At 33.2% G+C, this 15,210-nt stretch overlaps 1 protein-coding gene and 1 long non-coding RNA gene across 3 annotated transcripts; one reads left to right on the top strand and one right to left on the bottom strand.

Annotated features, from left to right (window-relative positions):
* Positions 1-1,520: 1,520 nt before the first annotated feature.
* Positions 1,521-2,931, top strand: LOC133697362 (uncharacterized). The gene is made up of 3 exons (XR_009842854.1): positions 1,521-1,920; positions 2,319-2,368; positions 2,513-2,931. It is a non-coding gene; the product is annotated as an uncharacterized LOC133697362 (long non-coding RNA).
* A 544-nt stretch (positions 2,932-3,475) lies between these two features.
* Positions 3,476-12,503, bottom strand: LOC133697360 (E3 ubiquitin-protein ligase RGLG4-like). 2 transcript variants are annotated; one of them, XM_062119839.1, is made up of 12 exons: positions 12,321-12,503; positions 11,551-11,876; positions 6,660-6,744; positions 6,259-6,399; positions 6,046-6,159; positions 5,788-5,885; positions 5,603-5,682; positions 4,704-4,809; positions 4,469-4,596; positions 4,021-4,144; positions 3,865-3,921; positions 3,476-3,783 (listed from the first exon to the last, which is right to left on the bottom strand). In XM_062119839.1, exons 2-12 carry the CDS (start codon positions 11,866-11,868, stop codon positions 3,700-3,702), a joined length of 1,335 nt encoding a protein of 444 aa, XP_061975823.1. In that variant the 5' UTR covers positions 11,869-11,876; positions 12,321-12,503; the 3' UTR covers positions 3,476-3,699. The 2 variants fall into 2 exon arrangements, with proteins under 2 accessions (XP_061975823.1, XP_061975822.1); XM_062119838.1 differs by lacking the exon at positions 12,321-12,503 and adding an exon at positions 12,132-12,288.
* Between the last annotated feature and the right edge of the window lie 2,707 nt (positions 12,504-15,210).

The following is a 15,210-nucleotide window of genomic DNA, read 5'->3' as shown; positions in this document are numbered from 1 at the left end:
AGAAGCTTTTGATTAGCATAAAAGAGATTCCGAATTCTTCTTTTCCACCAATGGGATTGCAAAAATATGGTAGCTAGCTAGACGCTCCTACATGTATGTAAAAGAAAAGGAAAAAGCAACTCGATCCATCAAGTTCTAACTAGAAGTTATAGCACCCATATTTTGATTCTCATATACAGTTACGCAGCTTGCCATATACCCCACATGGGTTTGATTCATTCTTTATTAATATAGTTGTGTTTCTTTATTTTAGTTGTTTTTTCCTTTCTCAAGAATGATATATAGACAGTAGTGTTATTATGTTAAATGGACTCTATATATACTTTCACACGATGTAATTAAATTACTACCAGAATTTGTAGATTTAATGATAAAATTTTACCGACAAGCTTATAAATAAAAATAATACTTCGGAAACATTTGTATTGATGATCAATACGAATAAAATATTTTTATCGTGTTATTTACATTTATTAATTTTCTATTACCGAGTGAAATAAAGCAAAGGAAAACACAAGGGAAAAGAGATCACACGGATCGATGCCTGGGTGTGATGTATTGGTGGATTGTAACAGTAGAGAGATGGCAGTTAGCGATCCATATAGAAGAAAGAGAAAGGGATTCCAAGATGTCGGCTCTAAATCTAGCTTCCATTTTAGTCTGCATGCAAAAGACAAATGTTCAGATTCTTCTTCCATTACACGTAACTATACGAGGTGTAGCTTTCATGGTATAGCTGCTGGGTTGGACATTAATTTCTAATTGGCCTCTAGTTTTGAAAGCGTCGTCATGACGTCGTCCATCCTTTCCTCCCATGCCCAAGCTGGAATAGCGCCTTGCCAAACTTGGACCACGCTGAGATTAATTTGAAAGGGACCGTTTCCAATTTTCCAAAGTAGCAGCAGCTAGCTTGGGAGATACCTCGAGAGAGAGAGCGGAAAATGGACAGGCAATCTTGTTAGCGTGTCTAGTCAATGTAATGATCTCTAGTAATAATGAGAAGCTACTCGAAAAATCTGATCATTCTTGGATAATTGTAGCTAGCTATATATTCCGGAGTAGAAGAATCCCCAGCAAAAAAAGTGCATTATTCTTCAACAAATAAATAAATAAAATGCCGTGTGGATGAGATGATCGGCTATCTAGCTATATAGCGCACGGGAAAGTGAAAATTGAGCTCCGCGGGCGTTGTGTGTTTTCAAGAACGAACCCTTTTAAATTTAACGGGTAAAAAAAAGAAAATTGGCTCTATCTGCATTCAGATAATGTTTAACCCTTTTAAATTATCTAGTTAGCTTGTAATGTTGAAGGTTCGAAACTGGTAACTAACATCGCGGTCCGTTCTACATTTTTATTTGGAGACAGGGCAGGGGAGTGGTGGTTAGGGTGCTCGATCGGTCGGGAATATATTTCTCCATCCAGTACTACATGTTAACGGGGATCTCTCTCTTGCCATATTTTTTTAAAAAAAAAAAAAAACTCTTTCATCATTAGAAGGTTCGGATCACAATGAGTCCTGATGACTCTCCATCGTTACTGAATTCCCAGTTCAAATCACCTCTTTTATATCTCTTGCCATATTTCCTACTCCCACAACCCACTATTTTTATATATTTTTTATCGTTTTGATACGATAATGATAAAAATAATTTTTAAAAACAAAAAAAAATATTTTTAATATCTTTGCTTCAAACTGCAAGGGCCAGCCCCAGATAGAATCACCCGTTAAGTTGAATTAAGCTTCACCCAGTCCAACTCGGAGGAAGAGCGAGGCCTGGAGGTGGATAGTGAAGAAGACAAGAGACTCAAAGCCATTCTTCTTCGCATTCGCTACATTATGCGGTGTCGTTCCAGGTGTGATTGGGTATTTCGTGATGCAAACCACCAACTCCCGCAACCCCGAGCTCGACGGATTCCCTTGTACGTACGTTATATATATCTTGAATCACCGTTGATTTTCTCCATAAAAACGTTTGATCTGCAGATTTTTGGGCATGGCCTACTGTTTTCTGATTATTGACATATTTTAATTCCTGATTCTTTTGTTAACTTGGTTATTTTAAGAACCTGACTCTAACTCTGATGCTATATTTATAAGTAGTTTCGCATCGAATGCTAGAAAATAATATAAGCAAAGCATGTTAATCACTCATAGATATCAAGAGGAAGAGTGGAAGTGGGGTAAAGCTTCTGAAAGGTGCCTCAATTAGCAAAGAGTTGCAACTAGTCATTGGATAAGCTTCCAAATTTCAATATATGGCAGATGGATTTCACAAGTAAGGCCACTTCTAACTGAAGTCATCTTTTGGTAAACACAGGAATGAAAGTGCATGGCAGTGACCTCAGAGTAACTGCTTTAGATACTGGGGTTAGTTCCTCTTTAATTTCTGTCTCGTATCCTAGAGTTAAGATTGCCCCAAAATCTTGGGTCATGGTTAATAATTATCACCCTTTTCATCTTCAAATGGAAGTACATGTTGACAAATTTTGTTCGCTCGAATTTCTCAATCAGATGATGGGTAAAGTTAATCGAGAGAGACTGGCAGTATACCTTGGCGAGCTGCAGCGGAAAGAGGATACAAACGATCGCTATGTAGCTGCTCTAAGAGGGGAGACATTTACAAGAAACCCATATGCAAGGATTCAGTCAATACCCAAGCGGAATAACACTGAAGCTGACAAGGAGCAGAAACTTGATAACGATCAAAGGAAGCAGATTAGTTGATGGTTCTTGCTGATGTGACCCTTTCTATATTTGGTATATTAATGTCATGGCAGCACAAGAAATGCAAAATGGTCCCTTTTCTTCTTGTTACGCAACAGCTTGTAGCCTGTGTTTTATTTGGAATATTTCTGCTTTGGTATGGTTTTTTCATACCCGCTGGGAATGACAGCAATTATCTCATATTATAATGTTTCTGATTTGCTTTTGGTTTTGCATCTTGAACCCAAAATGCTTCTCAGCTATTTGCAGTCAATGCCTAGGCTTGATTCCAGGCCTGGCATACGAGGCTTGGGAAGAAGTGACATGTTTTATGCACAAGTCCACCATTTATAAGTTTTTATCGGTGGATACTATAGTTAAGCATACAGGGTATGATAATAGGACTCATCGTAATCGCATCAGAACGAAAAGCAAGTCATTGATGAATTTCTCACATTGCTTACTTCTATTCATGTTAATTTTAAAGTTCAATGATGGCAGGGAAGTTGATTGAGACAGAAATTCATACAACTGTAGGCTAAAAGCATTTTGGGCACATTCTTAACTTCGGGTCAATTTTGCTAATGAGCAGCTGTTTCCCTTTCGAAAAGCCCTTGCAACCCCTTGAATTTGCAGATGATCAGTGTAACCCTGGGGCTAACTCCAGTATTGGAGTTGAAAAGGAGGTTAAAGCCGTGCGGGGGTGGCTTTTGACTTGGCGAATCGCTTCCCAAAGCCGTAAATTATATTCTAAATTACTTACAGATGAAGTGATTCCACAAGCTAAATTTTGCAGCATAGCAAATATACATCATTCCCAACCGTTAAAATAAGTTCTGCATCAACTTCAGAAACAGAACAAGATACAGAGCGAAGAAATCTGACTCTGCCTTCACACTCAAACACACGCTCATGCGCATACACACAAACACGCACTAAAAGAAAGCAAGAGAACCACATGTACAGTTCAAGATACAATTCCCTTGATCCAGTCGTTAAGCAAACAGCCTGATACGGCTGGTGATTGGCCGGCGGCATATAGGGCAATTGGATACTCTTGATCCACAGTCTCTACAAGTCTACAACCAAGCAACGGTTTTAGTATCGTAACAAAAAGGTTAAGAGAAAACAAAGCTGGCAATGTTTATGTGGCAGCTCACCATGTGCCCACAGCCGAAGGCCAAGTCCTTTCTATTAGTCAGACAAATAGGGCAGGCCTATAATCAAATTGAAAAACACATTTCAAAGTTATAAATTATAGACGAGCTGCAATGTTCCAGACAAAAAGACAGCATTACACGAGATTATTTTCAAACCTGGGTTCTTTCATCCAAGACCGGAGAAGAAACATGGGTTGGTTCACGATCTAGCACTGGACGACGAGAATAAGGAACTGGAGGAGGGCGTGGTACGATTTTCTTTGCTTGTCCCATGGAACGTCTTTTCTCCAAAGGCCATTTAAATATATGAGACAACACGTAAAAACAAATGGATGGTATGCAGAACAAAGTGCCCAGTGCATTAGGAATGCTGGGAAACGTAAAAATGGAAATCCTTCCATTGCTGTTTTCTCTTTGAAATTGAAAGGGCAAGCCAATCAATTTTTTCCATACCCAGATTCAAAACTAAGACGTGCTGGCCAGTTTTAGAATTGGCTCCCCTGCTGAAGGCCTTTATTTTGAAATTTTCAAAACATTTTCAAATGCTGGCAAAGCTGTTGGGTTAAAAAAATGGAGCAGTGAATAAACAAGTTTATCGACCTACCCGATAATACCAAACTCAACAGCTGCTTTATACTGGAGGGGAATCTCCATCAGAGCAGCTAGAGCAAAAGCTGTTTCTTTCTCGGAGATAGTTGCATTTTTTGACATAATTGCAGTGAAATTAACGAACTGCACACAATTCAGAAACATGTTGATAAAGTGCTAGATCGTATATTAAATTAAATCAGAATGTTGGATGGCATTCGAAATTAACATTCATTTTGTTATCACTATACCTGAAAATTGTCAAATTCACGTGCTGGGATTTTGTCATCAAATCTTTTCATGTCTTCCCAAGGTCCATCACCAACTCCAACAAGAATTATCGAAAGTGGGTATGAACTGTTTAAGAATATCATAAGGTTACACATTGTAATTGCTTTTCATAAAAGAAATGGCAACAAATTTCAGAATAAACACAACTCCATTTTCTGGCATTGTTAGAATCCGATGATGAAAATCATTAGATTCAACTTTACATCCACTTACTGTTGATACAGGCTGACTGGCATGTTAGGGAACACAAAACAGGTAAACTCAGTGCAATAAAGTTATGAATAACTGACTCTGGAGGAGAACATGAAGCAATCATTCTGCATCCTCGATGTTCTGTGTGGACTTTGAGTGTTTTTCACATACAAATGCAATATCGAGCTGGCATGACACAAACAAATAACTGGATAACAATCTGGTTATGACGCAAGATAATCTGTATACTTACTAGGATCTAAAAGTAGATTGTTAACCTCTCAATAAATAAAGACAGTCATCAGTTGACCACCTTCTTTTTATGCAACTGACAAAGTCATGTACATCTCTATCTAGGCAAGTCATGTAACAATAGCAGGTCAAGTATAGTAGTCTGTGAAGTGGAATGTCATGGCCATTCTAGTGGCAATGAAAAGTAAGTTTATCAAGCAGCTGCTAATGATTAGCAACCCTTTTCCATAACCAGCATAACACCAAATGTAAATGGGCTGGCACTCCAAGCGCACCAAGAAAGTGACAGTTCTAATAAGAACCTAAGTTTGTCATTTTAATTAGATGAAAGTTATAGTATGACACTAGGATATATTTTCTATGAATGCTAGTCTGAGCAAGTTTAAATGATTTGCATTTATCTGTAAGGCTCGACCTTGCATCGACAATTGCCTTGATTGTTTGCTCTTCTTGTGGACTCATTTCTCCATCGCCTGTATCCACACTTCTTGTGACCTTCACAGAAAAAGAGACTGTTACTTTGATTCCCTATGCATCCATCCATACAGAAACAAACACATGCAAGCATGCAGAAAAGGAGAGAGGGTTTTGAATTCAAACCTGGCCATCTGCAATGATGAGCAATACATGATATTGGCCTCCACTTTTTTCCACAATGTCAATTGCAGCCTCAATCACCGGTCCATACGAAGTCGGCCCTTAAAACCAAAACATATATCGGTGAAGATTTTTGTGGCTTGAGAAATAAGTAAAACACAAGAATCTTTGTAGAAGTAATGTTCAACCATGGGTCTAATTAAGAAAACTAAGGAACTGATAAAAGACCAAATTCCAACGTCAAATAAGCAAGGAACAAACCTGAAAGTCGCAAGTTTGGAACAATCTTTTTGTAGCATGCCAAGACTTCTTCAAAACCATGGCAAGGTGAATGATCACTGTGAAAGCTAAACACCTCTTGATCATGAGTGGTGGCTGTATAGATAAAAAGAAAAATCAATTCAACAGTTGAGTTATAAGGTGCAAAACTAGAAACAACATTGTTAGAATTCAACTTCCAGGGACTGAACCTACCATCACCAAAGCCAAAACAAGGAATTAAGTTGTCTTCATCAAAAGGAGCCATCGTCTTTCCAATAATAGAGATGGCTTTCTCATATGGATTAGGTGTGTCTCCGATGGCATGAAGGCTACGATTATTGAACGAGACTTTGCCTTTAAAATGAAAATCAACAATTGACATCCATGAGAGACAAACCAATTCAAAGGAACAGAAAACACGAGGATATAATTGAACCATTCTGCTATATTATTAGATTGCCGCCCCCTTAGGTTTCTAAAGATTGGTTTTTCGACTTTGAATACTTATTTCAGCTTCATGGAAGTCTCAAAATCCAAATTCCTGAATAACTGATAAAGTAAAACACAAATTTTATGGTACAAATCGACGATGTGATTACTTCACTTGCACATACCTGTCCATTCATTGCTTTTAGTGAAATCAATTCCAACAATGAGATTCGATGATTCCAGTCCAGCTTCCCTCAAGGCTGTCGTAACCTGTAAAAGAGGGGGTGAGCCTGTTAGTAGTAGACTGCGAGAATTCAACCAAGTAGCCATATTTTTATCTATACTGAAGCAACAAACTTCTGTTATTGAAATTACGTACATTGCTAGCAAATGATTTCCATGCATAATCAACAAAGCTATACCTAACGTTAACAATTTAATGCTATAACACATGACGAGCGTTTGCAGAAGGTTTACAAAAAGCTCTGCGAATTTGAAGTTGCAACTTGCACCTCACCCCTGAGGCTTGAACCATTAACTCGACTAATGGATTTTTAAAATTAAGGTATATATTGGTCAAATTAAAGAATAAAATCTGAAATATAAATTTAAGATAAAATACAAGGACCATATTAATTTCCATCCCAATTTTTTTATTTAATTTTGGTCAAACTGAACAGTCGACAAAAGCACAGCTGGGTCCCGAAAACCAGTAGAGTTGACTCGGTCATTTGCTTCTGTTAATCAAAACAGCAGTCGTCCACGTGGATCACGTGAACACGTTTACATTTTTCTTTGAATGATTTTCTTTTTACAGATACCGATCTAAAATGACTAGAATAGTTTATAAATAGATTGGAATTGACTATAAATAATAAGGCTAAAGATGATTTTTGAGCATCAAATCTGAAATTTATATTTACATAGTTAATAAAAAAATACAATTCTACTGTTATATATATAATCTTAAAAAATAAATAAAAATATTAAGAAAATATAATCTTAATATATTTTTAATTGTAAAACACTTTTACTAACCACTTGACATTATATTATTAAACACACATTGAAACTTGGTTCACGTTGAAATTGAATCCAGCTCCCGTTCCCAAGGTGCAGGCTTTGGAGAAATCTTTGCACGAAGCTCACTTAACATAAGCTTGTTCATATAAATTAAGCGATAATTACCATGAAAACATTGTAGAACTCGTCGAGTCTTGAGTGTGGACTCGTGTGATAATCGATAACTTATTGCAAGAGATAAAACTTATGATTTCCATTAAATTTTTAAGTTTCGATCATTGAAAATAAAAATGAGTTGCAGGCTTTTTTTAGGATAAATTACAATAATTTCCACTAAATTTATAATAATAATAATAATAATCATTTAAAAATATGAAGATATTATACCAACCTATGAGAAACATAGAATCATGCCTGATTTCGAAAATAATGATGTTAAAAATATTAAAAGCATTTTAAATAGAAGGATGAGGTTTTTATAATATTTATTTGAACGTGAGGGGTTTGCAATTGTTTAACCCTAACTTTTGCGTTTGTAGTGTAAAAAACGTAGTTAGGTGTTTGATAATATGCTAAACTGTGTTTTATTCTGTTAGACTTATCAAAAAATTAAGTTTGAAACATAGTTTTTGTGAAACAGTTTTTACATGTTTTTTTAACTGAGTTTCGTAAAATTTTGTTTATTTTTGCGTTTCGAAAGTATTTTTTTTTAAATTTAAAAAATTTTATTGTTTTATTTACTTCAAATTAATTTTTTTGTATTTTTTAATCATTTTGATGCACTGATATCAAAAATAATTTTAAAAAAAAATATTTTGATGCATTTACAAGTAAAAAAACAACTACAACCAAACATTTTATACATGTTTTTTGCTGCACATAAACCTTAATTGTAATTTTTACCAAACATATATCTAAATCCAACTAACCACATCTAATCATACTTTTTTAAATTTACTTTTTAAAACCATAACCACAATCACAAAAATTACTTCAAAACTTAAAAACAAATAGTTTTATGATACTTCAAGATATTTTTGTAATTTACCTTAGTTTTTGTGCTATATTAATATTCAAATTGAATGTAAATGATAAGGTGTGAGTCTCGTGGATTTTAAACGACTGACTTCTCCTATAATAACAGCTGTCACGTGTGTTTATAGAATAAAAAAATGAATAAGAAATCTGTCTGTATAACATTAGTAGAAAAGAAAAGAAAAATAGATGAAATTTGAGAATAGAACGGACTATTTTAATGACTAGTTACATAACTCGCGCGATGTCGCGGGTTATTTTTTTTGTATAAAAAATATAAAAAAAACTAAAATTTAAAAGTCTTGAGTTTTTCTGCAAAGCTAGACCCAAGAGTCTTGAGTTTGACTGTAACGTCTGACCTAAGAGTAATATTTATAATATTAATAATAATATTAAACTTGCATGACCCAAGTTTAAGTGAGTTTAACTGCAACACCGGACCCAAAAATATTAGATGTGGGTCTGGCTATAAGGTCGTGTCATAAAAGTATGATAATTAAATAAATTAATTAAAAAGAAAAAAACTAATAAAAAAAACCAACAGGAAGAAAAAAACTAATAAAGAAAAAAAAATTTGAATTAATTGGATTAACCCTTCAAACCAGGTTAACCCGTAAAACCTGGATTCGCGTCATGAAAGTTTGATAACTAAATATAAAAAAAATTGACGGGTTTACCCAGAATTAACTGGGTTAACCCATCAAACCAAGTTAACCCATCAAGCTCAGGATACATGTTATGAAAGTCTTATAATTAAATAGAAACAAATTTAACATTAACAAATTAAACTAAAATGAAAAAAATTAATTAAAAAGCAAAAAAAAATTCGGATTAACTCATCAAATTAGGTTAACCCATCAAATCAGGTTAACCCATCAAATCCGGGATCCGTATCATGAAAATTTGATAACTAAATAAAAAAATTAATATTAACAAATTAAATCAAACAAAAAAAATTCATTAAAAAAACAAAAAAAATAAAAACGAAAAAAAAAACAACAGTTCTATAATATAATATAATAATAATAATATAATATATTAATAAGTGAAAGGCGTGGGGAAGCTACAGTGCTTTCCCCACGCCTTTTAGAGTATTACTTAATGTAGCCTGTTTTTTTTTAAAAAAAAATCACTCATTCAATTACCTTTTTTTTATTATTAACTTAGTGTTTGGTTCAACTTATACGTACATTGACTAATCTTACGAGTTCTAAAATTAATAACTATATAAAGTTTATGAGACTCAAACTAATAATTTCTAGAAAATAAATTTAGAAATTAAAAGTTAAATAATACCCCTCGCGATTCACTCAGTCTTGAAAACCTTCAATAGTGCCTGGGGTCACCAATAATACTTGATGATTGAAAAAACTTGCTTTTCTTTATTATCTTATCTAACTTTCACGTTTCCATTGAGCAGAAGAAACCGTGTTGACGACGTGATGACCAAAAACGCGTTGGCTTTATTGCCAGTGGTTGGCAATCATGGCCCCTCCCTTCTCACAGGGAATCATGACACGTGGAGTGTATGATTTCTTTCTTGTTTCATAATTGACAATTTCAACTTCGATTTTTATGAATTCATATCGAATGTTTCAGTGGATATTTGGCAGGAATTTGTTTAATATTTGATTAAATGATGTTATGAATAACAAGAATTAAAAAAAATCAATTTAATATTTTTTAAAATTTTAAACACTTTTAAATCACATATAAATATAATTTCAAATGTAAAAATAAACTATACATATTTAGTTATATCTTTCTTTTCCCTTGTTTTAAAAAATTGTATTCTCACCGTGATAATTTGAAGTAGAAATGTGGTTAGATTTTTTTTTAATGTTTTATTATTTTAATGTGTTTATTTAAAAATAAAAATATATATTATTTTAATATATTTTTTAGTATTTTCAAACCATTTTAATTTACTAATGTCAAAAATAATTTTTTAAAAATAAAAAAAATATTTTAATATATTTTCTTGCAAAAAAAAAACTTTAAAAAACAATTATTATCACATTTCTAAATATCTCCTAAAAAAACACCTGAAAATCTAAGGATTAAAAAAAAACATGTTTCGTGAGTGTCTGCGTGTGTTCCATGAACCTGCATATCTTAGGAGCGTTTATCCTTGGCCGTTTGGCGCCGGAAAAAAAAGAGGTTAAGATTAACGGGAAAAAATCAGAAAAATAATGAGTAATTTTTCAATTTATTAAAAAGAACAATATAGCTATCACTTTTTTTTTTTTTGTTAAAATTTAACATGATTGTTCTGTTCAGTCCTTTTGAATAAAATGACAGTATTTGACAAACAAAATGTCAAATAAATAAATACCTATTGTCTTCGATTTGAAAATTCTCATTGGAATAGCATTTCAATTTTCAACTCAAGTTTCTAATAATTTTGAATTTTTTTAAAATTGTTTTAATGTATTAATATAAAAAATAATTATTAAAAAATTAAAAAAATATTTTTAATAAAAAATACTTTTAAAAACACCTACAACTGCTTTATTCCTTTAGAATCCAAGCGGGAAAAAAAGAAAGAAAGAAAGTTGGCGTCTGGACCACACTAACAGTACTGTCGTGACTTTGTTTAACAGAAAAAATAAAAGCACCTTGCGATATTTTGACTGGTCGGATATCACTTTTCCATTATTATTTTATCTTTTTCCATGGAGAATTGTAATATTTTTTCAGAATAAGAAGCAAGTAGTATTTGAAAAGCAAACGAAACGGTATGGAGTGGAGTGGAGAGCGCAAATTGATAAGAAGATTCCCCTGAGATTCCATCAGGGAAAAGTCAAATCAGACACATTTACTAAGATCGCAACGGCTAACCAGACAAATTTTCCGCAAGTCATCAAGAAATTAATATCCATTCTCTTATCGAATGATATGTGTGTGTGTGTGTGTGGTTTGCTCAATAAGTGAATAATTATCTATCCTGAATGAAAATTATCAGCAGGCTTCCAAGAAAATGAAAGAAAATAATTAAAGAGGATGATTGGCACGTACCTGTTCTAAGGAAGAAAAATTATCAGGGATGAAACTATATTTCTGCTTGATGGATTGCTTCTTCTCCAATTTGGAACCACCCTTTGCTTGACTGGTTCCCTTTGCTTGACTGCTAGTATCACTACCAGTGGCTCTAGCAGTATTACTCAGTGACGATGATGGCTCCTTGGACATTATTCTAGGATGATGCGGATACGGATACGAGGTCGAAGACGAAGGTGAAGATATTCCTCTTGTAACTATGTTACTATTTCCGCTGCTCCTACCACGGCTATAACCTCTCTGATTAGACTTGGCGTGTGAAAATACCCCACCCATATCATCTTCTTCATTCAGGAAAGGGGCGAGATGAAAGAAAATATAGAGTAAAAAAAATGTTAGTTTGCAGGAAAGATCGAGGAAGCAACAGGCTAGTGGATTGTTTATCAGGAGAGAATTGATGCTGTCTGCATATACTAAAGAAAGAAATCAAAAGGAGTTAATTAACTTGCTTGTGGCGTTTAATGGGCAGATGCTTAAAGGAGCAAAGGATTCAAAAGATTGCGTGGAAAAAATGAAAGGCACGAGATGCTTTTAATTACCCAGGGGAAAGGGAAAGCCAGAACAACTGCTACTACTTTCCCTGGGTTTTCCACTTTTATTTCACAGACGACACTCTCTAGCAAATTCTGAGCGCTGCTGGGCAGTAGCTGTTGGATAAGCTAACTCCACAGCACGGGGTACATATATAGCATGATACATACCAAATAAATAAATAAAAAACGACATACGGGTCAGTTCACACGGGAGGACGAGTACAGCGTGGGACTGCGAGTTTGGATAGGCGATCGCACGTGGCGCTTTTTTTCCGACGGGGGAGAGGCGAGACTCGGCAGTTATAGCTGCTGATAGATCAGAAAACTGGCAACACCAATAATACCTATGAAAAAACCATGAAATTAGGTTAGGGAAAAAAAAAAGTCAAGAGTCGTAGTTAATTGTGGAGGGGTGATTACATTGGAAAGTCCCTGTACTTAGTTGATTGGTTAATTGAGTCCCTGTATTTCTAAATTGATGGATTCTGTCCCTCTACTTTTAATTACGACTGAAACCCCTATCTCCGTTTTTTACAGGAGATCAGTTGATGAAAATCGCAGCAAATAAACGACATATGTTCCTCCTGTCTTGTCTGACACGACGGTCATTTAAAAGAGCATTTTATTCAATTGTGATTGGTTAAATTTTTTGTTGTTTTGATTAGAAAAAAAACCAGGACTTGTTTTTGAGATGAAAGTTGTTGTTTTCATGGCTTTGGATCGACAAGAAATGAAAGCATGGTTTGATGGAGAATTTCGAGGCATGACTGTGAGTCGGTTGTAAATTGGAGAGTTAAATACTATATAATAATATAATAAACACAATTAAAAAAATACAAGGTATTTCAAACCACTTTATCCTCTAAATGTTCGAATCAGGTAAAATCAAAGCGACACGAAAAATGGGGTTTGATGAAGGGTACAATGTAATATAAAAAAAAAATTCAAGGCTACAGGGACTTAATTCATCAAGTTAAAAGTAGAAGGACAGTTAATTAATCTACTAATTAGTACGAGGACTAAGTTATCAGCCATTGTGTTTTCTCAATCCAGGTCATATTCAAGATGCCCTTTCTCGTGATATAAATCATCTCTTAATATATTTTTTTCTAAAAAAATATAAAAAATAAATTATTTTTTTAAAGAAAAAATAAAGTTTGGCCACCCCGTTTGGAACGCAATACCGAACGGGGGGACATCTCATTCTTTCCACGTGTAGAACTTTAAATGTATTGCACAAAGCCGTGAGCCCATCATGGTATTCGTCTTGTTGCACTGGCCAGGCTAGTAGGTTAGAAGCAATGATTGTTTTGGTCCTTTTAATTGGATCCAGTTATCTATAACTATTTTTTTTTTTTTTAACATACTGGCTGCTCCCGTGCTGTACGTGGCGATTTTAAAATTTTATTTTTATTTAATTATCAGGTAATTAGTAGATATTCTTAAAAAACTTTAATTATTTACATATAAGAGAGAAAAATATTTTTCAAGTCAAGATTTCATTTGCTTATAAATGCAATTTCTTGTTTTGATAAGAAGCATGCATTTTTTACAGGTAGTGTGATTTTTTGAATGATAACCTGACACAGTTAAAATAAATCTAAATTAAGACTTGCTATATTTATTTTTCCTGTCGAGCAAACAGGCTTTGGATTGTGGGTACGAGGATGAGCTTTTAAGACTTTTAGGCACCGTTTGGGAACGCGGCTGCGGCCGCGTTCCTAAAAAATTTGAAAATTTTTTGTTTTTTTTTTTTGCTAAAATTTAATATGGTTTGTACGTTTTGGATCGTTTTGATGTGCTGATGTCAAAAATGATTTTAAAAAAATGAAAAAACATCGTTGGCATGCATTTTGGCACGAAAAGTTATTTGAAAAGCACCCGTAACCACACTGCCAAACACGCTCTTAATGGTGTTTGTTAATAAGGATCCTTGAAAGAGAAGAGAGGGACAGCAAATACGAACCTGGAGATGGTGGTTCCCCTGACATGATTATGCAATAAAAATAATAAATTTGAAAATTTTCAGCCATGGGATATATAAATTCAGAGTTATTTGGAGTTTATTTGAAAATTATAAGGTTTTTTTTTATTAAATACTTACTTGATTGTTTACATGTCTATAACTGTAACACCCTTGATTAATTATATTTAATATCTCAAAATTTAAAATTTATTTATAATCAAATTATACTTGATTAATTATCTTATTTTAATATATAACAAATAGTTTTTATGTGCGTGATCATTAAATTTCCTGATCCATGTATAAATCATTATCCAGTGTCAAATAAAATAAAATAAAATAATTAATTTAATTTATTATTCTCTCACTAATTAATTAATTTATATGTAACAAAATATACAATATCCAACAATTTTCCATCATACTTTTGATTTTTAGCCATCATAAACCGCAAGTTACTTCAACAAACACTGAGCACGTAGTAAATTATCACGAGGCTACTGTACCGACAAAATGATTTAACACTGCATCATTTCTAGATATAAAAAACATCGAATGGGGGTATGCGACCATCTTGAACGCCAACCAGTATAAACGACATCGTTGTTATACGCTATGCTATAGATCTTTTTTTTTTTTTAATGTGAGGAAAATATTTAAGCCACGCTAACAAGTTTTTCAATATAAAATAAAATTTAAATCATGTAGGGATTAATTCGTTAGGACTCGATCGACATTATAAATTTAAAAATAAAATAAATAAAAATATAATTTAACTCAAAATAATATTTAAAATAATATTTTTTAAAACATTGACAAAATAATATACCGAATCGATTCAAGTTAACTTAAGTTAATAATCAAATTTGCAATCAGGATCGTGAAAATATAATAATTCTATAAAAAACATATCAAGATAAATTACAAAGCATAATTTTAGTTAATCTGATATTAAATAATAAAATTAAAAAAATATAATTAAAATTTGAGTAAATTTATATTAACTTGTAAAACCTGTGATTTTGATCATTGGACCAAATAATCTTGTTAAAGCAAATTAAGATAAATTTCAAAATTTAATTTCAAATAAATTTAATATTAAATAAAAAATAAAAAAAA

The sequence above is a fragment of the Populus nigra genome, chromosome 6 (genome assembly GCF_951802175.1).
Source record: "Populus nigra chromosome 6, ddPopNigr1.1, whole genome shotgun sequence".
NCBI lineage: Eukaryota > Viridiplantae > Streptophyta > Magnoliopsida > Malpighiales > Salicaceae > Populus > Populus nigra.
Note: the sequence above shows the minus strand (reverse complement) of the source record. Positions and strands in the feature narration are given on the sequence as shown.